The 24952-nt window shown below is 35.1% G+C and overlaps 1 protein-coding gene across 5 annotated transcripts in view; it reads right to left on the reverse strand.

The window, feature by feature from the left end:
• The window catches only part of LOC105196912, a 140090-nt gene that overhangs the window by 72844 nt on the left and 42294 nt on the right, over nucleotides 1-24952 (reverse strand). For 4 of the 5 annotated variants that reach the window (XM_039447678.1, XM_039447675.1, XM_039447677.1 and 1 more), the window contains exon 7: nucleotides 14178-14327. The exons of the other annotated variant lie outside the window; for it this stretch is intronic. In XM_039447678.1, the coding sequence (XP_039303612.1) occupies nucleotides 14178-14327 (150 nt within the window). The remainder of the gene's footprint in view (nucleotides 1-14177; nucleotides 14328-24952) is intronic. 5 annotated transcript variants of the gene reach the window in all.

Below are 24952 nucleotides of genomic sequence, written 5' to 3' on the forward strand. Positions count from 1 at the left end.
GTCAAAATAAGTTGATCCCTTAATTTTGCTGTCAAGTGTGTGTGTGTGTGTGTGTATGTGCGTGTGTGTGCGCGTGTGTGTGCGTACGTGCGTGCGTGTGTGTAATCACCATTATAAATTCAGTAATCGCGCATGATTGGCCGTGACGTCATTATTAGCTATTTCGGCGGATAGTTCACAAGTTTGTAGTATACGCATCATTTTGATTTCGTAATTCCGTCATTATTAATAAAAAACAAGAAATGTGTGACAGTGGTTTTGTAAAGGTAATTATTCAGATAATCTTCCTAAATGATCTACGCAACAGTATAAAACTGATGGTTGTAAAAATTCTCGTCCATCGCCTCTTATAATTTTAACTCACTGTTTTCTTATTTCGCCTTTTGGCACCGCTAAAGAAAATCTTTGTAGGTGCGTTAATTGTTGTATTGTCACACTCGCAGAAAAAAATAGGATTTATAACGTCTCTTTTTCTTCTAACATCTTGTGTATATGACAGATGCAATGGTAGCAATTTTAAAGTTAAACACGACGTACATAAACACATATGATGTAACAAATGTGGCGACAGGATTGATTAACTACCGATGGTTAATAATGACGTCATACATTTTCACGCAAAAAAATACGTTTCAAATATGATAATCTTTAATTCATTATTAAAATTATAAATATGCATGACAGAATTTTTTACATATATTTTTTATAACATATATGACCTACATTATTATTTTAAATAAAAAAAAATATACTGTTAAATCCAATTTTGTACTGACTGTGTACTCCGGTGAAGCTTCTATACAGAATGCTTCTTAAAACTACTAATTATGTAACATTATTCTTCATCAAAACCTAAAAAAAAATCCCAAACCTCCTTTTTTATACTCCTTAATAAAACAGTAATTAATAAGCTAATTAAATCCTTTAGACGGGTATATATCAATGAACCACGTTAGTAATACGTAAGGCAGCGTAAATGCTTAAACGTTGCTATACTTATGCAACTTTGCTGCCATGCGCAAGGCCCGTAATAATACGAAAAACTTTCTTTTACATTAAGAATCATTCTAGAAATTTCTCCCGTCAGAATCATCTCACAAAAATTTTCAATGAAGGATAGAATTCTCCAAAACATATCAAATTATAGTGCTTGTATAAAGAATCTATTATTTTTTTTCACAACAGGTTTTTCACTTTTTCTGGAATGGCAGAATCTTAGAGATGGTAATTAGAATCACTAATATTAAACTGTTAATTTATTTCATATCCGCTTTATGTCGTCTATTGTTATTATTTTTTTTTATTTAATTAACTATAAAACTTTTTTTGTACTATTATATCTTTATATGTTTTTTTAAGTTCAACTTTATTGTTTTTTTTATTTTTATTTATTTATTTATTTTACTGATTTATTTTTTATTTATTTTTTTATTGCTAAAAATGTGTACAATAATGAGGACGCCCAGAATTTATGGTGTCAAAAAAATGCCGTATACACTTTGATTTTGCATACCAAGCACATTTAAAAACTGCTATATCATGAAAGGAGTCACAAATAAAATTAAAATTTTTAAAACAAAAATTTACAGGTGTCTCGCATTTAGAAGGTTTCTCTTCAATGTAAACACTCTTGTACTACACATATCTAAAAAGATTTACAAATCTGGGAGATGAAAATTGATTATGAATAAGAGATTGAATTTTTTAAATATTACTTTTGATATGCAAATTTATATCATAATTGTGTAATATAATAATATCTAAAAAATATTTTAAGAAATTCTTCCATAAACTAAATGTATAAACATCCGATAACTGATAAATAAATAAATAAATAAAATGAAGTAAATAAAAAATAAATAAGGAAATAAAATATTTTAAAGAAAATAATGTGAGAAGGGCTCAAAAGTAATAATACAAAAATTAAAAGAATATAACACTTCGCGCTGGGTGTTGAACGCAATAATCAAAACAAGTAGGTAAATTCGTGTATACGAGGTGTGTTCAAAAAGTATCGCGAATTTTGAATTTTCGCGGGTTACGTATATTCGAATTTCGATCTTTTTGTGGCGTTATGTTGGTACTCATGTCTCTCACTTATGCCGACAAGCTCGGCCATTTTGAATGTTCACTTAATTGTTGACAGCTGCTTTGCTTGCACGTGTTTTGGATCGTCTTCGATTTTTACCTATTCAAAAAAATGGATCAAAGAACCTGTATCAAATTTTGTGTGAAAAACGAAATTAAGTGCGCGGATGCATTCCGAATGTTGACTGTGGCATACGGAGAAGCTACCTTGGACCGAAGCAACGTTTATCGGTGGTACAAAATGTTCTCAGAAGGCCGAGAAGATGTGAACGACGAAGAGCGTGCCGGACGCCCGAGCACTTCAACAACAGACGAAAAAATTAATGAAGTGGAGAAAATGGTATTGGCCAATCGTCGAATTACCGTTAGAGAAGTTGCTGAGGACCTAAACATATCGATTGGCTCGTACCATTCGATTTTTATCAATGATTTGGGCATGAGACGGGTCGCCGCGAAATTCGTACCAAAATTGCTCAATTGCGACCAAAAACAGCATCGCATGAACATTGCTAATGAGATGTTGGACTCTGTCCGCGACGACCCAAATTTGCTCCAGAGGGTCATAACTGGTGACGAATCGTGGGTTTATGGTTATGACGTGGAAACCAAAGCTCAATCATCTCAATGGAAGCTGCCGCACGAATCAAGACCGAAAAAAGCGCGCCAAGTTCGGTCGAATGTGAAAGTTTTGCTGACAGTTTTCTTCGATTGCAGGGGCGTGGTGCATCATGAGTTCTTGCCACAGGGTAGAACGGTCAATAAGGAATATTACCTGCAAGTTATGCGCAATTTGCGCGAAGCAATCCGCCAGAAACGCCCGGATTTGTGGAAGAACAAAAATTGGCTTTTGCACCACGATAACGCCCCTGCTCACACATCGTTGCTTGTGCGCGACTTTTTGGCCAAAAACAAAACACTAATGATGCCGCAGCCACCGTATTCCCCAGATCTGGCCCCCTGTGACTTTTTCTTGTTCCCTAAACTGAAGAGGCCCATGAAAGGACGACGTTACGCTACGCTTGACGAGATAAAGACGGCATCGAAGGAGGAGCTGAACAAGATAAAAAAAAATGATTTTTTGAAGTGCTTCGAAGATTGGAAAAACCGTTGGCACAAGTGTATAATATCTCATGGGGATTACTTTGAAGGGGACAAAATAGATATTCATGAATAAATAAATAATTTTTGAAAAAACACAAAATTCGCGATACTTTTTGAACACACCTCGTACGTTTTGACCTTTAATAATACGGTCTTCTTAAGTACAAACAAGCATCTGTAACAATGATTAACAACGGTATTTGATACTATTCTTTAAAAGATAAATAAACTATAATTATAATAATTACCAATTCTGTGAAAAGTCCGTAGAATAATAACGTCCATCAATTGTCAGTTATAGGTTAACAAAAAAAATCAAGATCTCTCAGAAACGTGCCGTAACACATGTTTCGGAAGCTTAGGCATCATGAACTATAAATAACCGAGCGCAAACAGTTAAGTAATAAATAAGTAAAATAAATAATAAAAGACTTTTACGAATGCGCGAGAATAAAAAAGAGAGTAGTCAATAGATTAAAGATAAATAGAATAAAAATTAATAATAAAATAGAAACAAATTAATTAAAAGTGAAAAGAATAAAACCCAAAATAAAATTAAAGAAATATATAAATAAAATAAAATAAATAAAATAAATAAAATAAAATAAAAATAAGTATTACCTGTAGATTCCGAAAAACTGTGTCTTACAAATAGTCATGTCACGGTTTGAAATAATAAAGAAAATAGTATAAGACTGTCGTATCAGATCTGCTCAAAGACGACTGACAAAAAGCGAAATGAACAAGGGATAGTTAGGTCGGTGGGAAGATTGTGAAGAAGGGATGAGAACATTAAGGAGGGAAAATTCGGCCAAGAATAGGAAGATATGCTTCGGAAAGGAGTTCAATGTCACTTTGTTTGTTTAATCCTCTTTGTTGTTTTTTAATGTATAACATCTCGGATATTGATTTTTTTACATAAGACGGTTCTTTATCTAAAATTTTTACATTATCCCAGTTAAACTCGTGGTTCTTCTCGATGCGGTGTATGGAAATAACAAAGGGGAAACTGGGTTTTGTGATATCCGCCTTATGTTCCGATACTCTCGTTTTCAGTTGACGTTTCATCTGTCCCACATAAGATGACTCATAGTTCTTGAAATCAATTTTATGGACTACGTCATTGCAGGAGAGACAATCAATGTGGTCCTTTTGCGTTGTTATAAACTTATTGAGTTTGTGAGGGATTGTGAATGCAACTTCACAATCAAATTTTAGGGGGAAAAACAAAAATGTTTCGGATATTGAGTTTATGTAAGGACCCATAAAAAATCTCCTTGCCAAAATTTCTTTTCTCATCCCCAGCATCGTTTTTGCAAAAAAAGTATTTTAATCTGCATTGAATCATTGCAAAAATGAAATATAAAGGGTAGTTATTGTCAAGTAAAGTATTTATTAAAAATGTAAAGTTCTTTTGATGAAATTGTGGATGTGACAGCGAGATCATTCTGTCTACCATACGAAAAATAACACCTTTTTTATGGTACAACGGATGATTCAAAAAGAAATTAAGATGTCTGCCGAAGGAAGTAAGTTTTCGATATTGATCGAACATAATTTCGTCTTTAGATCTAATTAAACCTATGTCAAAGAAATTAATTTTTCTTTCGCTGTCCGTCTCCATTGTGAACTGTAAATGCTTGTGTATAGAGTTGAAGGTATCTAAGACAGGCAGACAATGTGTACGCAGCGGCGGCTAGTATGATGTCATCTACGTATCTGAAGTAGAAAGGAAGATAAAAAGGAAGCCTTAAGATTGCAGTGGATTCTAAATCCTGCATAACAAGATCCGCCAAAATAGAGGACAACGGTGATCCCATCGGTAAACCAAAGATTTGTTTGTAACAGACATTGTTGAACTTGAAAAAGGTGGAATTAATTATTAGGTTTAAGGCGTCGGTAAATTTATTGCAAGGAAGAGAAGTATTCTTTAAAATCGAGTTCTACCTAGTTGTCACACTTTTCACTGCTAGGTCTCTTGGAACATTAGTAAAAAGAGACCCAACGTCCAACGACGCTAATATGTGGTTCGATTTCAAACAAAGACTATTAAGCTTGTTCACTAAATGGTAGCTGTTCTTTACAAAACTGGGGGCCTCTTCTATGCTTTTGTGAATGATTTGGTGTAATAAACCGGCTAAAGAATATAATGGACTATTAATTGATGAGATTATTATTCTAAGGGAATTGTATGAATCTTTGGTAGACCATAAGCTCTAGGTAAAATACCATTCGTTATTAAAATTTCTCTGTACGTATGCTGTTCGATATAATTGTTATTTTTCTATTTAGAAAGAAGAGCGCAAACCTCTCTTGTCAATTTTTTGACTAGATCGTTATCCACACGCACATACGTAGACTCATCCGAGAACAACCTTTCCATTTCTGTAACATACTCGTTCCTATCCAGGGCCATGGTTGTATTGCCCTTGTCTGATTTGGTAAACAATATGTTGGGATGGTCTCTGACAAATCTTTCAGTATTGCGTAACCAATTGATTATAAGGTGGTCACTATTATTAATCGGCTATAACAGCTGATGCGGAACAGATTATTTATGATCGAAATTGATTGGTTACGAATTGCCGCGTGTTTATTAGGTCTATATTTGGAAATATTGTGTTCAATGTGTTTGATGAATTCTAACACCATCTTATCTCTGTGTTTATCTAGCATCGGTAAACCGAAACAATCCCCCAATTGTAACAGCAATTGTACATCTTTCGGAATAATTGTATTGCTTAAATTAACAAACCACTTGTCATGTAAAAAATTTAAAGGAACATCATAGTTAAAATCAATTGGAGATAAATGAGTATTGTGCAACACTGTATTTTCTCGAAGAGTGACATGTTGTAAAGAAAAGATCGTTTTTAAACTGCTGTAATTAAGAGAAGTATCAATCACGTTTGTCATGGCCACGTATTTTATATGCTTGATCTTATTAATACGAAAACGGAGTTTCTTACGTTTGAGCCAATCAATTTTTTTGTCGATTTTAAGACGTTCTCTGTGTCACAACCAGCGGTTCATATTTTCTTAAAAAATAAAAAATCTATCTCTTATCAGCAGAGGCAGGACATTAGACATGTTTCTAGAAGTCATATATAACTGGTGTCTTAGCACATTTAACTGTTTATACGCATCCTTGAGTTCTAATTTTAACACAATATTAATGAAATTCTTACTGATTCTATACATACTATTTACAGGGGCTTTTTGAAACAAATGAATATCTTTGTGTCGTCTATAATTGTTCAAATGTGTCGGAGTCAAATCATAATTTAAACATACTCGGATGAAACAGATCCGCATGTGTACAGATGTCAAGGACTTCGTGAGTTTGATGAACTTGTTTAATAGGGAACAAGTCTGTATTCCAAACTAGATTCTAATGAAAGTAAAAAATTTGAGAAAAGAAGATACAGATCTTTCATAACGCATGGTAACGCTCGCGTTAGTAAAAACGAGAGGAACATAAGGCGGATATCACAAAACTCAGTTTCCCCTCTGTTATTTCCATACACCGCATCAAGAAGAACCACGAGTTTAACTGGGATAATGTAAAAATTTTAGATAAAGAACCGTCTTATGTAAAAAAATCAATATCCGAGATGTTATACATTAAAAAACAACAAAGAGGATTAAACAAACAAAGTGACACTGAACTCCTTTCCAAAGCATATCTTCCTATTCTTGACCGAATTTTCCCTCCTTAATGTCCTCATCCTTCCTTCACAATCTTCCCGACCTAACTATCCCTTGTTCATTTCGCTTCTTGTCAGTCGTCTTTGAGCAGATCTGATACGACAGTCGTATACTATTTTCTTTATTATTTCAAACCGTGACATGACTATTTGTAAGACACAGTTTTTCGGAATCTATAGGTAATACTCATTTTTATTTTATTTTATTTATATATTTCTTTAATTTTATTTTGGGTTTTATCCTTTTCACTTTTAATTAATTTATTTCTATTTAATTATTAATTTTTATTCTCGCGCATTCGTAGTCTTTTATTATTTATTTTATTTATTTAATCTTTTATTATTTATTTTACTTATTTATTACTTAACTGTTTGCACTCGGTTATTTATAGTTTACGATGCCTAAGCTTCCAAAACATGTGTCACGAGATGTTTCTGAAAGGTCTTGATTTTCTTTTGTTAACCTATAACTGACAGTTGTAAGAAATATCCGGTCACACTCGGTACAATAATTGTAATTCTTAGTTTGGCCGCTAGTCGCGTGCGCATCGTTCCGTTAGCGAAACGCCATTGGCTCTACTCACCACGTGACTCGAGACTGTAACACCATTGGCTCTGCGTCCTAAGCAAGGTCATGATTGGCTCAAGCCCGCGACACTAGCGCGCCCGTGCGTTCGCTTGAAGGAACCTTTCCGGGGAAGAAAGACTTCCCGGCGTTACTTCTCATCGGACCACCAAGGGTCGTCCGCCATGCGGACAAAGACAATAAAGTATTCGTTTTACTTCGCAAGCTACCAACTGTGATATCTTTGCCCTTCCATCCATCCCTGACAACTCCCTTACACAGTCAATAAATCATTGTTATTCTACGGACTTTCCGCAGAATTGGTAATTACTATAATTATAGTTCAATTTATCTTTCAAAGAATAGTATCAAACACCGTTGTTAATCATTGTTACAAATACTTGTTTATACTAATGAAGACCATATTATTAAAGGTCGAAACGTATATACGAATTTACCTACTTGTTTTGATTATTGCGTTCAACATCCAGCGCGACTCTCTACTAGCTCGTTTATATTCTTTTAAATAAAAAATGTAAATAAAAAAATCAATAAAATTAAAACTAAAAAAGTATATAAATATAATAGTTCAAAAAAAGTCTTATAGTCAATCAAATAAAAAAAAATATTAACAATAGACGCCATAAAGCGGACATGGATGGAGCGCGTGTATAAAGATATTTTTAGTTTATTTCTGAAAAATGTGCCTTTGGACTATAACTTTATCATACATGTTTGAATTTGTTCTTAAATATGCTATAAGTTTTGATATAAGGTAAATTTTAAATTTTTTAGAAATTTAGAAGAGGAGGATTTCGAAAAAAATAACATTTTCGAAAAATCTGAGCAAACTGTTATAAAGTACATAAAAATCTATGAAACTTTTATTTGAAACTTTTTTTAAATATCTTTTACCGTCGACGGTATTACTTCAAAAATTAAAAAATCGATTTATTTCAAGAGCGTGTTTCATCCTCTTGACAGTCATATGGGCCCGTATATAAAAATACGTATCTCATATTTTTATCTGTACTACAACATATTCAAGGCTCGTCAAAATCGGAGGGGAACACTTCCATAGCGCACGAACGGGTGCGCGTACCATGCGTATAGAGGTTTTTAATTATTTTTGGAACATGGGAATGTCGGAACATAACTTTATCTTATATCATTAAATTCGTAATAAAATAAGCTTTATTTTGCGTACAAAAAAAAATAAAAATTAAAAAAAATAAGTATGTGGTAAGGAAGAGTATACAAAAAAAATATCACTTTTATAAAGTATTTTTCAAGCCATTCAACTTTCATTTAGAACATTTTTCTCTATCTCTTATAGTTTCGACAATATACGCTTCAAAAGAAAAAAACTGACTTTTTTCAAATGGGTGTTTTACCCTCTAAAAGTGCATATGGGCCTGTATAAAAAAATATGTCTCTTATTTTGACCTAGAATACAATATATTCAAAGCTCATCAAAATCAGAGTATAACATTTGGATAGTAAGAAATGCTTGTAAAAAATGTTACAATTTTGTACAAAAATTATAAAAAAAATTTTTATCAGAGTGCAGAGTTAAAAAAATAAAGATTTATTAAATAACTTATATTGTGTACCAAATTGTTTTCTATCGGATCCTCAAACTCACTGTGTCGCACCAGATACAGCTCTAATATTAATTACAGTATTTTTATACTTACAAATTGATTTAAAATTTTTTTTGTAAATTCAAAACTTTGTGCAACTTTTTACATAGAATAGATAACATATCTTTTTCTTGTTAAGTGAATACTTCTTAATTGAATTATATTTTAAATTTATTTTTTTGTAATTTGTTAAGCATTATAGAATGAAATTCAGAATTTTCGACTAAATTTTTTATAAAAAATAATTAATAACTAATATTTAAAAAACAATCTGTATATTACAAATATTATTGTGACTATGTTATCCCAATTTTGTACAACAATTTCTACGATAAATTTTTGTGAATATTTATATTGTAGATACAGTATAATCATAGAAATCGCAAAAATCTAGGTGACATTGAGGACTGTACGGTCCCGCCCACTGCATCATTATAGATATAGTAAACTTAAAAAAATATAAATAATAAGTTATATCAGATTAACAAAATTAAAGCATAAGAATGAAAGGCCTATGCCAGTCAGAGATTATTAGTGCTGAATAATAATTTGACTTATTAGAAGAGCGTATCGCATAATCATTGAACTTGAAACAAAGTCACAATAAATAAGTAATATTAATGCTTTAGAAGCATTTCTATAATTCTCCCTTCCCCGGAAAAACTAAATAAATTTTATTGCAAAAAAAATAACACTTCAACCAGGATTCAAACCTAGATCTTCCAATATTCCATACGGGCGTCATACTAATTCAACTACCATAAGCTTCAAAGATTAAAAATTGTTATTTAGCACTACAAAACGATGTTTTTCTTCCTAAATAGGCTTCACTTTATGTGCTTTTTACGACTAATTGCTGACTGTTACATAGAAAAAGAAGAGTTTAAGCCCATTTTTACAAATATTTTAAAGTGACTTCTAATTTTGTTTTATCCAAATTCTCTTTATTTACAAATAACACGCAAGAAACTTATATGTGTAATTTCTCGCTTATGACATCACAATTTCAATATGGCCGCGATTAGAGACCCTTTAATAAGAGTCGTGACACGAAGAGGCCACTTTTGATTGATCCGACATGTTTCCGTCCAACGTTCCCCGCCTATATTTGAATACCTATATACATGTTCCTTTTTAATTACTAATAATTAATTACAAATAATTTTTTTCTTTCTAAATTCTTAATTTCTTATTTTTTTATTTTACCTCACAAAGATAAGAATTAAATGTTGGAGGCGTCCAATTTTTTAATTTATTTCCCCAACATCTTTTGCTTACATTTTTAGCCCACAAAGCACGTCACTTTGTATTTCGGGGAAATGCTTTCATTACGTAGCCTTTGCGTACTAAATTATTACAAAATAATGTTGCGCAGCCATTTTATTAATAATAATTTTTCAGCACAATGTGTGTATTTTAAGTATTTTGACTCCGTCAACCTATGTTTAGGTTAGATGTGTATATTAGACAGAGAGATACAATATATTTACCTCTCTGTTATGGATTGTGTTGAAATTACTATTCTGCCTACAAAAGTCCACTCGTGTCGCGACTCTTATTAGAAGGTCTCTAGCCGCGACTATAGATGTTTTAATGAATAAAAGATATTAAACGCAAAGGCCATTCGTCCTGAACCAGCACCTAAGTTATTTATTAGAAACTATTTATGGGACTCACGAAAAGCAAAAAATAATTATTTGTTCACCAAATTCAGGGAAAGTTATAAAACTTTGGGATTTGTTATTGATTGCTGAAATAGTCATACGAGTATTTTTTAAGTTTTATACTATTAAAATAAAATCAATTGCGTATAATGTGCTAAAAAAGGGTGATTAGTAAATATAGAGAATTTGAGATTTTGTTTCGCATAATATACAAGGTGTCCGAAAATTCCTGTTTTTTTTAAATAACACTAGCCTGCGAGAATAAACATTTTTGTTGCTGATGTAATAAGACTAGATAATTTTTATAGATTTTTGCGTGTTGAAAACGAATCCATTATTGGAATTTGGCTATCACGTTATAATTTTGAGAAAATAATGCCAAAAAAATAAAAAATGACAATTTTAAGGGTTTTTATGGTGTTATAGTAACAAAATTTTTTCTAAATTCCATTTAGACCACAAGAAAGTATGAACTTTTAGATTTAAAATACATTTTGTTTTATTGAGCTACGACCTTTTGTCTCCTAGATATAGTTAGAAAAAGAAATATTAGTTGTGCGCTCGTATCACAAACAGAACAAGAACGGTCATAATGTTGTCTTGATATTATTGTTTTTAATATGATAACCTAATTATATTAATGTTTTCATATTTAGTATTCAAAAATACATTCAAAAATGACTATTCGTGCTCATTGGAGACATTGTACCAAGCAATCGTATTGGTGATACGCGCAAACACCTAATATTTCCTTCTTTCAATTATATCTAGGAAACAAAAGATCATAGCAAAATAACACAAAATAGATTTTAAAACTAAAATTTCATACTTTCACGTGAAATAAACAAAATTAAAAAAAAATTTTTACTGTGAGTGCTACAACATCATGAAAACCCTCAAGATCATCTTTTATCTCTTTAATATTTTTCTAAAAATTATAACGTAATAGCGAAATTCCAACAACGGATTCGTGTTCAGTACGCAAAAATCTATAAAAATTAACTAGTCGTATTACATCCGCAGCAAAAATGTCTTTCGGCAAACTGTTATTTAAGGGATCCGGGGAAAAATTTTCGGATACCCTGTATATTATACAAACCAAAATCTCATACCCTTTACATTTACTATTCACTTTTTTTAACATATAAATACGCAATTAATTTTATTTTAATAGTATAAAATATGACTTGACGCTCCGTAGCGCCGTCCCGGAGAGCGATAAGGCCGTGGAAGGTACCCTGGGTTGCGCCTCTCTCTACCCGGGAGAGAGAAGGGGAAGCAAATGCCCCGTTTTAAAGTACCGCGCCTTACCGTTCTTTATTTCCGCATAATCTTTTTTTTTATGTGTAATCTGAGTAATTATCCAGAACGCGTGAGAGCGTGAGAACATTAGAGCAAGCCCAAGCGGACGACATCATTAACTTTGTGATCGCGGCGACCGTCCGGAAGAAGACATCGAGCCGAGAAGCCGAGGAAGCGGCAGGCCGCTAAGCCATCCTCCCGGAGAAATGTTGGCAAAGGCCTGGCCAGCCTGCGACCACAACAGGGAACGGCACATAAATTGGAGCGGCGACAACGGGAAGATTTCGAGATCTTAGCCCGCCGGCCCGCCGATAGATGAGCGGCGCGCCCTGTGATAACATGGTAACGGCGCGGAGCAGCAAGAGAGAGAGCGAGCCGCTAGACTCGCGAATACCGGAGCATTAGAAGAGGACGAACTACCGATTGCCCAATGACAGCCGATTACCGCTGGGAGCGCAAAGGACGCACAATGAGGCAGTGAGCCTATCATCGGCAAAAATCGACGAAGAAAGGACGTCACGCGGAAATTCGGCGAAGCCCGGCGAGCCGAAAAGCGCGGATCGGCTCATCACTGTCGTGCATACCGTCACAGAGAGAGGTTTCGCCCAGAGGAAGTCCCGCAGAAGACAACCACCGTCTTTTGTAAGATGCCGCTCCGGTAACCTTAGATTTAAAAAGCCGGATGAAGGTCAATCTCTGTTGTCGCGAGTAACTAGTACCGTAAATGAGATCCCGCAATTCCGAATTACCGTCGCAGTAGCAAAGCTTCTAGAGAGATCGACCGCAACCCGGATTTCGTCGTAAGTCCCTCTCGGGGATACGCGCGCACCGACAGTCACCCGTGCCGTTTAGATTTAAGAAATATTTCTATATAATACGTTTTGCATACTCTGTATCATATGTTTGAGTCGTGAGAGATTTTCGTACCGTATCGAGTTAATTTTCCAAGAGAATCTTTATACCAAACGGGTGTTCGTAAACTTGCTCGTAATCGCGTCGGTTATCGAGAAGAGTCTCAGACCGATTACTGGAAGTCGCATAAGTAGCTCGGTGCGTGGAATTTGCGCGGACCGATCTCCGCGAGACTCAAGCCGATCGGTCTCTGCGGAAGTCGTCCCTTATAAAATTACCACAAGTACACCGGCTATCGGGATGCCGGAGATTTAATTTTCGTGTTAGTCGCCAATCGCGCTCTGTCACGAGGAGCCGTACGTCCGTGCGAAAACCGTATACAATTGTAAGTTATTCAGGTGCGAGATAATTATCGTCCGTACCACGTGCGTTTGCGTTACAAGTGTTAATGTGTCGTGAATTTCGTCCGCCGTAAAGCATTGTCCGTCTCCGTCATTTTCTCTCGCCTTTTAGCATTTCCGATCGTGCAAGTTATACTCCCGTCGATTGTACACATCGCCCTTTATCTGTCTTTTCTTCCGACTTGCTACTATTTCTTCTGCCTATTGCCCATTGTAAAACTAGCGACCGTCTGATTCTCACTGTAAAGTATTGTCACATGAACCGCGTCTGTCACCGTAGAAAATATATTGTTATTAATTATCCAACTTAGTTGTAGCATTGTGATTGCGTTTCCCTCCCCCTTCCGCCCCGTAAAGTTAAGGACCGCGCCCCTCTGCCATATGCTAAGTGAACCGCGGGCTGCGGTATTGCGTCGTAATTTCGTCTTTTGAGATTTCGAGTGGCGCGAAGAATCGCGCCTGGCGCCCAATTAAGAATTACATTTTTATTATTGTCGCTTCCCGTCCCAAAACTAATTGTACATGCCCTCCTGCGTTTGGCGAACGCGGGAAAAGTGCGTTACAAAAGCAATATATCAAGCACTTCAACAATCAATAATAAATTCCGTTTTGTTATAATTTTTCCTAGACCTGATGGATAAATAATTATTTTTTTCTCCTTTTAAAGAATCCACAATTTCTAATAAATAACTCAGATGTTGGTACAGGGCAAAAAATTGTCTCCGTTTAACATCCTCCTTTGCTGTTCGTACAATATTTTTCAAATTTTTACATATTCAACGTATCAGCTCTAGTATAAAATTTATCTTTATATAATTAAAATTAGTTTGTTAAAGAAGGAAAAAAGTTGTTACCTGAAAAAAATGATATAACGGATTTCTCGTATTATTGCAAATTTGACTTGTCGTTTTATCCTCTCGCCAAAACGCTCTACATATTAGATAAGTATTAGATTCTGGCAAATCCTTACCCTCGGCCACATATATCAAACCATGAAGCAAAACCTAAAATCAAATATAAGTAATACATATTCTACATAATTCAGTAAATAATATAAAATAATGATAATTTAGAATACATGTAAACCGATCATTTAAGAAATAACTTAAGTCAATTTTGTCGAAACAAAGATTTTTTTTAGGAGATTCAAAAGATACCTTCCTCTGGAAGGTAGATACACAATTTTCTTCAATCATCGAATTAGTTACCCCTATCGAAACCGAATCCGGAAAATTACATTAACCCATTTTCTGGTCTAGTTGATCCTACTCGAGTTTCAAAAGCTATAATTTTAGTTCCAATGAATATTTTTCAATAATTTTTTTTTTTTTTTATTAAAAGTTTAGAATCTCAGAAATGCGACTGCATAATCGGCGTTGCCAAAAAATAATTTATTGCAAAGTTATAAAAAAAAACCACTAAACAAAAATTTAAAAAATGATCAAAAATCCACTTTCTTTTAAAAAATACCTTTGCAACAAAAAACTTTTAAGAACTTTAAAATATAGTGTTTTAACACTAAAAAGTCATACTTTTTAAAAAATTATGGCATTGTCATTCCTTTTACAAAGTATAATTATGTACAAGAAGAATAGGAGGTATTTTTGGTTGTCTAAAATCCACTTTTCTTTAAAACATCATACCTTTGCAAAAAAAACTTTTAAAAATTTTATAATACGGAATTTTAAAGATACTCGTAGAGTCATACTTTTAAAAACAAAAATTATGCATTGCCGTTCCTTTTAAAAAGTATAATTATATAACAAGAAGAATATTATTATGAGATATTCTTGATTAACTCAAGCAGTCTAAAATTAAAAATTAAAAAATGTGTTTCATAATATATTTCGGAGCTCGGGCAGAAGCCCCTTTTTCCACGGCACTATATAGTATTCTAACTTTAAACAGAGTATATACGAGTAACATACAAACAGGTTTGTTCAAAACGTATTTTATCCGTTTTTTTTTATTTTTTTTTTATAAAATTACTCACAAAAATATTACACTCACGAACCTCCTATCTCATTCCGTCCTCACACAGTAAGCATTCAAAATTTCTTATGGAGTCTTCAAAACCTTATAATATGTTTAAAGGGTAAATATTCTTTTCGTTTCAGATTTACAAAACTACAAAAAATATTTTAAGTCAAAACTATATTTTTAATTACATTATATTTTAAGTAAAATACACTCAATAATAAATCGCTTTAGCATACTGGAATTCAATGTTAAAGTTTGCTTTTTTTTATAAATTGACAGTCTTTCAATAAAATAAAACATCTTTCTTAGAATACAAAACTGTTATTTTGTAACATTATTAATAAAATCTGTCATTACATTTACAGAATTTTTTAATTAAAAAATCCTTTTGTAAGTACGAAAATGCTTGTTTCATTGAGAAATATCATAGCTAAAATTTTCAAAATTAGTTTTCTTCTTAAAAATAAGTTTTAAGAATTATACGAAAAAAATCCTTGAAAAATCACCCTCTGATAACCTCAATCTTGACATATGTTATCAAAATCATGACTTTAAATAACCTTCAAAAGATTTTAGCCATTCATTGTTAAAAAATTATTAACAAATAAAATTGATAATGTAAACATTTCTTAATGAAAAAAGATTTACCTGAAGAATTTCTGTCTTCCCTACAAGAAAGCAAAACTCGAAAGATATAATCTAACCTAAACCAAATTTTTGTTGCATTTGATCACCTTAATATTGAGTACGTTGTAATTGTCATTTAGAATCAAGAATTTCAATCTATACAAAAAAAATAAAAAAAGTATAAAATTTAAATAACAAACTATTTTCTGTTTTAAAAACAGTTCTCTACTTTAAGAATCCAAAAATTTTTAAACAGAATTTCTGTGTTTGAAATAGAAAATTTATGATTTTAAATCTCTCTGCTTACATAAAATACAGAAAGCATGATATGCGAACAAAATATTCCTCACTACGGCATACGTGATTACCATTTTATTTATTATATAGCAGAATTCTTATTTTAAAAAAATACAACTATGATAAACGGATTAAAGTTTTTTTTTCAATCACAATTTTTATGTATCTGTGACGGACAATAAGTAATTAGGAATTATACATAAATAACCAATCAATATGAATAATTCCCAATTTTCGGTCAATATGATTAATAGAAAAGAATTTTTTCCGGTCAATATACAGGGTGTCCCAGACTGTTCTATGAAACTTGTCACATGAGATAGAAGAAATCAAGACAAACCAAAAAGTCTAATACCATTTTGCGATATTTGCAATAATTTTCGAGTAATAAAATATTAAAGTCAGCCAAATAAAAGCACGCGGAAAAACAAGCGGTCACTCGCCTGAGCCGTAGAATCACCCACTACGGCCCTACAGTAGGCGAGACAATGAGTAGCACGCGGCGAGAGGAAGAATAGCCTCGCACCGCCGCGGCGCCGCTCCCTCATGTCCCCACACCGCGCCAAGGCGTCAAAGCTGTACACTCGCGATCACGATTATTAATTATTTTGTTCTTTGTAATATTTCTATCATTTTTTATAACAAAAAAAAGCGAAAAGTTAAATAATGTAATTTTGCGAATGTAGCATTTTGCATCATACCTCTCCCTCTAAAGTATAAGAACACAGTAAATATTATCCCTTTAAACAACAGTTTTAACTAATACTATTCAAATCTCACCATTATGTGTAATTTTAAGAAAACAATTTTAACTATTATCATTTATATTTTTCATATTAAACACGGTAAAGACACTCGGATAAATAGTATCATGCTGATTATAATTTATTCTAGTTTTAGCGACAGTCTTTATTAAAAATATTTACATAATAATATAGCCCATCGTTACTGTAAATGTAAATAATGTCACTAAATGTAATTTAATCAAACCTGGATCCCAAGCATACCAGTCAACGTCCCAACACCCCACGCCACGCCGCTTATGGGATAATCGTTCTTCTGTAACGGTACTAATAGAAGCTAAAAATATTTAATCGTCATTTTCTCGAGAATGCCTAAGTTTCGCAATGAACGGCTTTACTATTGTAAAGGTGTGAGTAAATACTACACACCCATAAAATTTTATTAAAATCCGTAAGGAACATCTCGAGAGCTCCCCTTGTCAGTATAACTTGTTCTAGCAACCCATGAGAGCGTAAGTTTTAGTTTTCTGACACCCTGTATATTTCGTGTATACAGGGTGATTCAAAATAACCTATTGGTCCCAAAGCTGGCACATTCGTAATCGAATTTTGAGACGATTTTTCCTTTTGCAAAAATTTGTCCGGAGCTTAGTTTTCAAGTTATAATAAGAATTAGTTAGCGTATAACGGGTCGGATACAAGTGGTAGACAAAGGCGGCGCGACTTACTGTTACACGCGGGTGTTTCAGTGGGGCACCTCCTGCGCTCAAATGACTGACAAAAGTACATGGACAGCACATTTTTATTTAAACTCTCTCTCTCTCTCTCTCTCTCTCTCTCTCTCTGTCACTTTAATTATGTTACATTTAACTTGTCAAATTTTGATCTGTCATCCGGCCGTCAAATATCGGGATGATCGTGAAATCTTCAAGTTTACAATAAAGTTAAATCAAGTTTACAAAATTTATTAAAATAAATGTACATACGCCCGCGAATAATAAAATTTAATGCAAATTAGATTACTTAAATGTCCACTTGCAAGTTAAAAGTAGCACGTTTAAAGAAGAGAAAAAAGGGGAGGGGGAGAGAGAGAGAGAGAGAGAGAGAGAGAGAGAGAGAGAGAGAGCAGGGGGGTTTGAACAAGTTTAAGCACGTTTATTCACGCACCATCCCATACGGCGATCAGCTTATTGTCCTATTTAAACTTCCTCTCTTTCTCTCTCTCTCTTTTTCTCTCTCTTTCTCTCTCACTTTAATTATGCTACATTTAATTTGTCAAATATCGATCTCCGTCATCCGGCCGTCAAATATCGGGATAATCGTAAAATCTTCAGGTTTACATTATTATAATGAATGTACATACGCCTGCGAATAATAAAATTTAATGCAAATTAGATTACTGAAATGTGCACTTGCAAGTTAAAAGTAGCACTTTTAAAATGCACAAGAAGGAAAGAAAGGAGCGAGAGAGAGAGGGGGGGGGGAGGAGTGGGCTTCAAACAAGTTTAAGCACGTTTACTCACGCACACGGCGATCAGCTTATTGTTTCTACGATGCGACAGTTCAATTTAAATTTATTTTTTATCCAGATCTATCCCTCGAAGTTGTTTTACCACATTTCACTACATTTATACTATTTACTCGGCACTTGATCGATGAACGCGGAACTACGCGACGAACCGATCGATCGACTTTATTAATTTCTATTAATCACTACTCTAATCACTACAATCGTTCGATGCGTTAAAATTACTCGAAGAAACACGTGTCTACGTTACGATCACACAACACGTGTTCGCTCGACGATATCAAGCAGTCGACTGGATGTTATTGGTTATGTCGTTATAAGAGTGTCGAACGATTGGTTAAAGCCATAAGTCAAAACGCGGCAATTTAAAATGAAAATATTGATTAATACGATTTACATCAATACAATTTATCAGAAAAATGTTGCAAATGCATGTTTATCATTATTTGTTAAAAATTGTATGATCCATAAGTGACTCTTTATCTAGATAATTGTTATTTATTCAAAATATTCAAGAAATGATTGTATCAAAATCACTTTCTTCTAAATATTTTTGTTTTTTATTTTTTATTATTTGCAAAAACTGAAAATATTCCTCGAAATAAAATATTTGATTGCCCTGAAAAGGGCAGATTATCCATTGCTGCAAGGAGATTTCAAGAATTATATTCTTGAAGTTTTCTTCATAATAAATGTTCGAAGTGGCTACCGTCCGTTGTAATGCAGGCTCTCATGCGTCGTAATAAATTTATTTGCATCTTCTCCAGAATGTCATTGTCGATACTCCAAATGGCATGATATAGTTTGTCATTTAAATCCTCGACGTCTTCGGGAAGCTTTCTGTAAATAATTTCTTTACAGTATCCCCACAGGAAAAAATCCAACGGATTGAAGTCCGGGGATCTTGCGGGCCAACGTATTGGGCCGTAATGGCCCATCCAACGGCCAGGAAATTGTGCATTTAAGTAATTTGTTACTATTCTGGCATTATGTGGTCCAGCGCCATCTTGTTAGAATATAATTTTATTCCTGTTTGCTAATGGAATTTCTTCTAAAAAGTCTGGAATATTTTCAGATAAAAATTCCATGTACGACGCGCCATTTAAAATGTCGGGCAGAATTACTGGACCAAATATGTTTGTGCCCATGATTCCTGCCAATACGTTTAATTTCCATCGTGTTTGGAAATTTCTGGCTCGAATTACTCGAGGATTCTCGTCACTCCACATATGCATATTGTGAGAGTTAAAAATTCCTTCTCGTGTAAACAGCGATTCGTCGCTAAATATCACACGAGAAGGAAATTCAGGATCCTCATCTACTCTTCTTAAAAAATTTTCACAAAATGTTGTTCTTTGTAGATAATCCTCCTCTCGTAATTCTTGCACGCGAGTATAATGATAAGCGTGCAATTTTTCTTCTTTTAGAATTCTTTGAACTGTAGAGTAAGGTAGATCCTGTTCCCGAGCAATGACCCGAACACTTGTTTCAGGCTCTTGTTCGACAGCACGAAGGACTCTCTCTACACTTCGCAAATTTCTTTCGTAGCGATGTCTACCGCAATCATTTTTTTTCGGTAAGACACTTCCGGTCTCGAACAACAGTTGAGATGCTCCAATTATAATGATCGCCGTCGGATGCCTTGCTCTATTCGGATATAATTCTTGATATCTCCTTGCAGCAACGTAGGGTTGGCCTTGGCATTCACCAAGTGCCATCAGCATATCGTAGTACTCTTCGTTCGTGTATGCTGCCATATCGTGCATCGTCTTGACGATGGATCTAACGATAGAAGAATTGATGAGAGCACTGATCGCTGCAGGGGAAGGCGCTGGACGGGAAGGTTCCGATAGCGCACAGTACTATTGCACACAGCCAATCACAGCGGCTGGTGCCTAGTGATAGTCTTCTGTTCAAGCGCTATGAGTGGTTGTGAGTGGCTTGTGTGCAATAATACTGTGCGCTATCGGAACCTTCCCGCGCTGGACCACATAATGCCAGAATAGTAACAAATTACTTAAATGCACAATTTCCTGGCCGTTGGATGGGCCGTTACGGCCCAATACGTTGGCCCGCAAGATCCCCGGACCTCAATCCGTTAGATTTTTTCCTGTGGGTATACTGTAAAGAAATTATTTACAGAAAGCTTCCCGAAGACGTCGAGGATTTAAATGACAAGCTGCATCATGCCATTTGGAGTATCGACAATGACATTCTGGAGAAGATGCAAATAAATTTATTACGACGCATGAGAGCCTGCATTACAACGGACGGTGGCCACTTCGAACATTTATTATGAAGAAAACTTCAAGAATATAATTCTTGAAATCTCCTTGCAGCAATGGATAATCTGCCCTTTTCAGGGCAATCAAATATTTTATTTCGAGGAATATTTTCAGTTTTTGCAAATAATAAAAAATAAAAAACAAAAATATTTAGAAGAAAGTGATTTTGATACAATCATTTCTTGAATATTTTGAATAAATAACAATTATCTAGATAAAGAGTCACTTATGGATCATACAATTTTTAACAAATAATGATAAACATGCATTTGCAACATTTTTCTGATAAATTGTATTGATGTAAATCGTATTAATCAATATTTTCATTTTAAATTGCCGCGTTTTGACTTATGGCTTTAACCAATCGTTCGACACTCTTATAACGACATAACCAATAACATCCAGTCGACTGCTTGATATCGTCGAGCGAACACGTGTTGTGTGATCGTAACGTAGACACGTGTTTCTTCGAGTAATTTTAACGCATCGAACGATTGTAGTGATTAGAGTAGTGATTAATAGAAATTAATAAAGTTGATCGATCGGTTCGTCGCGTAGTTCCGCGTTCATCGATCAAGTGCCGAGTAAATAGTATAAATGTGGTGAAATGTGGTAAAACAACTTCGAGGGATAGATCTGGATAAAGGACAAATTTAAATTGAACTGTCGCATCGTAGAAACAATAAGCTGATCGCCGTGTGCGTGAGTAAACGTGCTTAAACTTGTTTGAAGCCCACTCCTCCCCCCGTCTCTCTCTCTCTCTCTCTCTCTCTCTCTCTCTCTCTCTCTCTCTCTCTCTCTCTCTCTCTCTCTCTCTCTCTCTCGGTGCTGTCGTACGATGAAGAATCGTACGATGACTCCAAGTTTTACTGGCACAACATAGAGCCCCACCAGGTTCTCAAGGCCTTAACATCTTTTAAGTCTGAGGCGGTTGGAGAGGATGGGCTGGCACCGAGGCTGCTGCGGATAGCACTACCGTGCATTTTACCAGCGGTAACTCACATCTTTAATTATTGCCTTGAAGCTGGAGTGTATCCTGATCTGTGGCGCACGGTTGTCATCTGCCCGATACCCAAAGTCAGGTCCTCTTCCGAAATGAAGGATTATAGACCGATTTCCATTTTGTGTGCTGTTTCCAAATCCTTGGAACGTGTTGTGGCAGACCAAATCAGGGTCTATCTGGAGGAGCATGACACCTTGGATCCTAATCAGTCTGCGTACCTGAAGGGCTCATCCACCCAGACTGCCTTGATCAGATTTCTCGATGATGTGCGTCAAGCGGCGGACTCGCGTAAGGTCACCGTCTGCGTTTTCTTTGATTTTACGAAAGCGTTCGATTATGTCTGCCATCACACATTAGTTGAGAAGCTGAGGAGGCTGGGTTTCTCGTGTCCCTCCTTGCGCTGGATCTGTGCTTACCTCTTTTTCAGGAAGCAGGCGGTGAGAGATCCAATCACGCGTGGCAAGTCTACCGTCAGGGACATCGCATCTGGGGTGCCACAGGGCTCTGTTCTTGGCCCCTTGCTGTTTGTTCTATATCTCCTGGACTTCAGGGGAATCTTAAAGGCCTGTAACTACGGTTTTTATGCGGACGATCTGCTCATCTACATACACACTGAGGCTCGAAATCTGTATGACACCATACTGTCAGTAAACGAGGATATCAAGAGCATTACTGCCTGGGCCACTAGTAATTGTCTATTACCGAATCCTTCCAAAACTACCGCAATGGTAATGGGTACGGCGAGGTACGTGAACAGCCTGGCTTTAAATGAGCTTCCCAGCATAGTAGTCAACAACACTAACATACCTTTTGTAGACTCGGTCGGCTACCTTGGTTTTACTATCACAAACAACTTATCGTGGGAGAATCAGATTACGAAGATTACGTCTAAAATTTTCGCTTCGCTACACCAATTGAAGCTGTGCAAAAGTCTTTTGCCTATCTCCCTTAGGGAGAGGTTGGTAAAGACGCTGATTTTTCCTATTCTCATTACTGTTCTGCTGCCCTTACAGATATCACGCGTGAGCAAAATCTTAGGTTGCAAAGAGCTTTAAACGCCTGTGTGAGGTTCATCTATCAGGCAAGGAGGGACGAACACATTACTCCCTACTTTGAGAGACTCGGATGGCTTAAGGCATTTTCCAGACGTAATTACTTGGTGGGCAGCCTTGCCTTCTGTATACTGCGTACGAAAAAACCGGCTGTAATCCATAAAGGTTACGTTCACCGTAGCGACGTCACGTCTCACGACACCCGGGCTCCGAGCGATACGTTATCATTGCCACAATGTAGAAACGAGTTATTCAGGAGGTCTTTCAGGTGTGCCTCTATCGAGCTATGAAACGGTTTTCCATTGAACATTAAAAATGCCAAATCCTTAGATGTTTTTAAGAGCGGTCTCTATGATTTTCTGCTCAGTGCGAACCGCTGATTTGTCGTCGTTTCTCACTTTCTTTCCTCTTCTTAACTTGGCCTTGTGGCTTTCTCTGGTCCCTGTGCAGCTATTATTACTATTATCACTATTACTACTATTATCATTACTACTATTATTATTATTTTTATTTTTATATTCTATTTTTATTCTTTTTTACCTTAAGTGTAAAATTGATGTACATATTTAGCATGCGTTACTGTAAGTAATCACAGTTTCTCTTCTGCGACTTCCAACTTTAATAATGATTATCTTTAAAAATGTATTTTGATGTTGCGCTTGAGGGGATCTTATCCCAGAGCGCGTAATAAATACTGATTCTCTCTCTCTCTCTCGCCCCTTTCTTTCCTTCTTGTGCGTTTTAAAAGTGCTACTTTTAACTTGCAAGTGCACATTTAAGTAATCTAATTTGCATTAAATTTTATTATTCGCGGGCGTATGTACATTCATTATAATAATGTAAACCTGAAGATTTTACGATTATCCCGATATTTGACGGCCGGATGACGGAGATCGATATTTGACAAATTAAATGTAGCATAATTAAAGTGAGAGAGAAAGAGAGAGAAAAAGAAAGAGAGAAAGAGAGGAAGTTTAAATAGGACAATAAGCTGATCGCCGTATGGGATGGTGCGTGAATAAACGTGCTTAAACTTGTTCAAACCCCCCTGCTCTCTCTCTCTCTCTCCCTCCCCTTTCTTCTCTTCTTTAAACGTGCTACTTTTAACTTGCAAGTGGACATTTAAGTAATCTAATTTGCATTAAATTTTATTATTCGCGGGCGTATGTACATTTATTATAATAATGTAAACTTGAAGATTTCACGATCATCCCAATATTTGACGGCCGGATGACAGATCAAAATTTGACAAGTTAAATGTAGCATAATTTAAAGTGACAGAGAGAGAGAGAGAGTTTAAATAGAAATGTGCTGTCCATGTACTTTTGTCAGTCATTTGAGCGCAGGTGCCCCACTGAAACACCCGCGTGTAACAGTAAGTCGCGCCGCCCCTGTCTACCACTTGTATCCAACCCGTTATACGCTAACTAATTCTTATTGTAACTTGAAAACTAAGCTCCGGACAAATTTTTGCAAAAGGAAAAATCGTCTCAGAATTCGATTAGGAATATGCCAGCTTCGGGACCAATAGGTTATTTTGAATCACCCTGTATTTCCCTGTATATATTTCCCTAATGCTAAATAGTTATTTTAATAAATCATCTTATTTTATTTTCCCGGCAGCTTTAAGGTGTTTTTCTACAACAGAATATAATCAAACACTGTTCCACATAAGTTTCCGACTTTTCACGCGAACTGTCTACCTCCTCCTCCCTCCCTGCCTACTTACGGGGCAAAACAAGGTCTGCAATTGTACTGTTCTACATGAGTTTATAAGTGGAAGTGTATGGTGAATCTGCACCATCGGATAAATCTTGCAGAGAATGGTTTCGACGATTTAAAAGTGGTGATTTTAGTGTTGAAGACAAAGAGCGTTCGGGTCAACCAAAAAAGTTTGAAAATAAAGAATTAAAAACATTATTCGATCAAGATTCGTGTCAAACGCAAAAAGAGTTCGCAAAAACATTGGAAGTTACTGAACAAGCTATTTCGAAACGACTCAAAGCCGTAGGATACATCCAAAAGCAAGGAAATTGGGTTCCATACGAATTGAAACCGAGAAATATTGGACAACAATTTTGCAAGATCGAAATGTTGCTTGAACGGTACAAAAA

The sequence above is a fragment of the Solenopsis invicta genome, chromosome 3 (genome assembly GCF_016802725.1).
Source record: "Solenopsis invicta isolate M01_SB chromosome 3, UNIL_Sinv_3.0, whole genome shotgun sequence".
NCBI classification, from domain to species: Eukaryota; Metazoa; Arthropoda; class Insecta; order Hymenoptera; family Formicidae; genus Solenopsis; species Solenopsis invicta.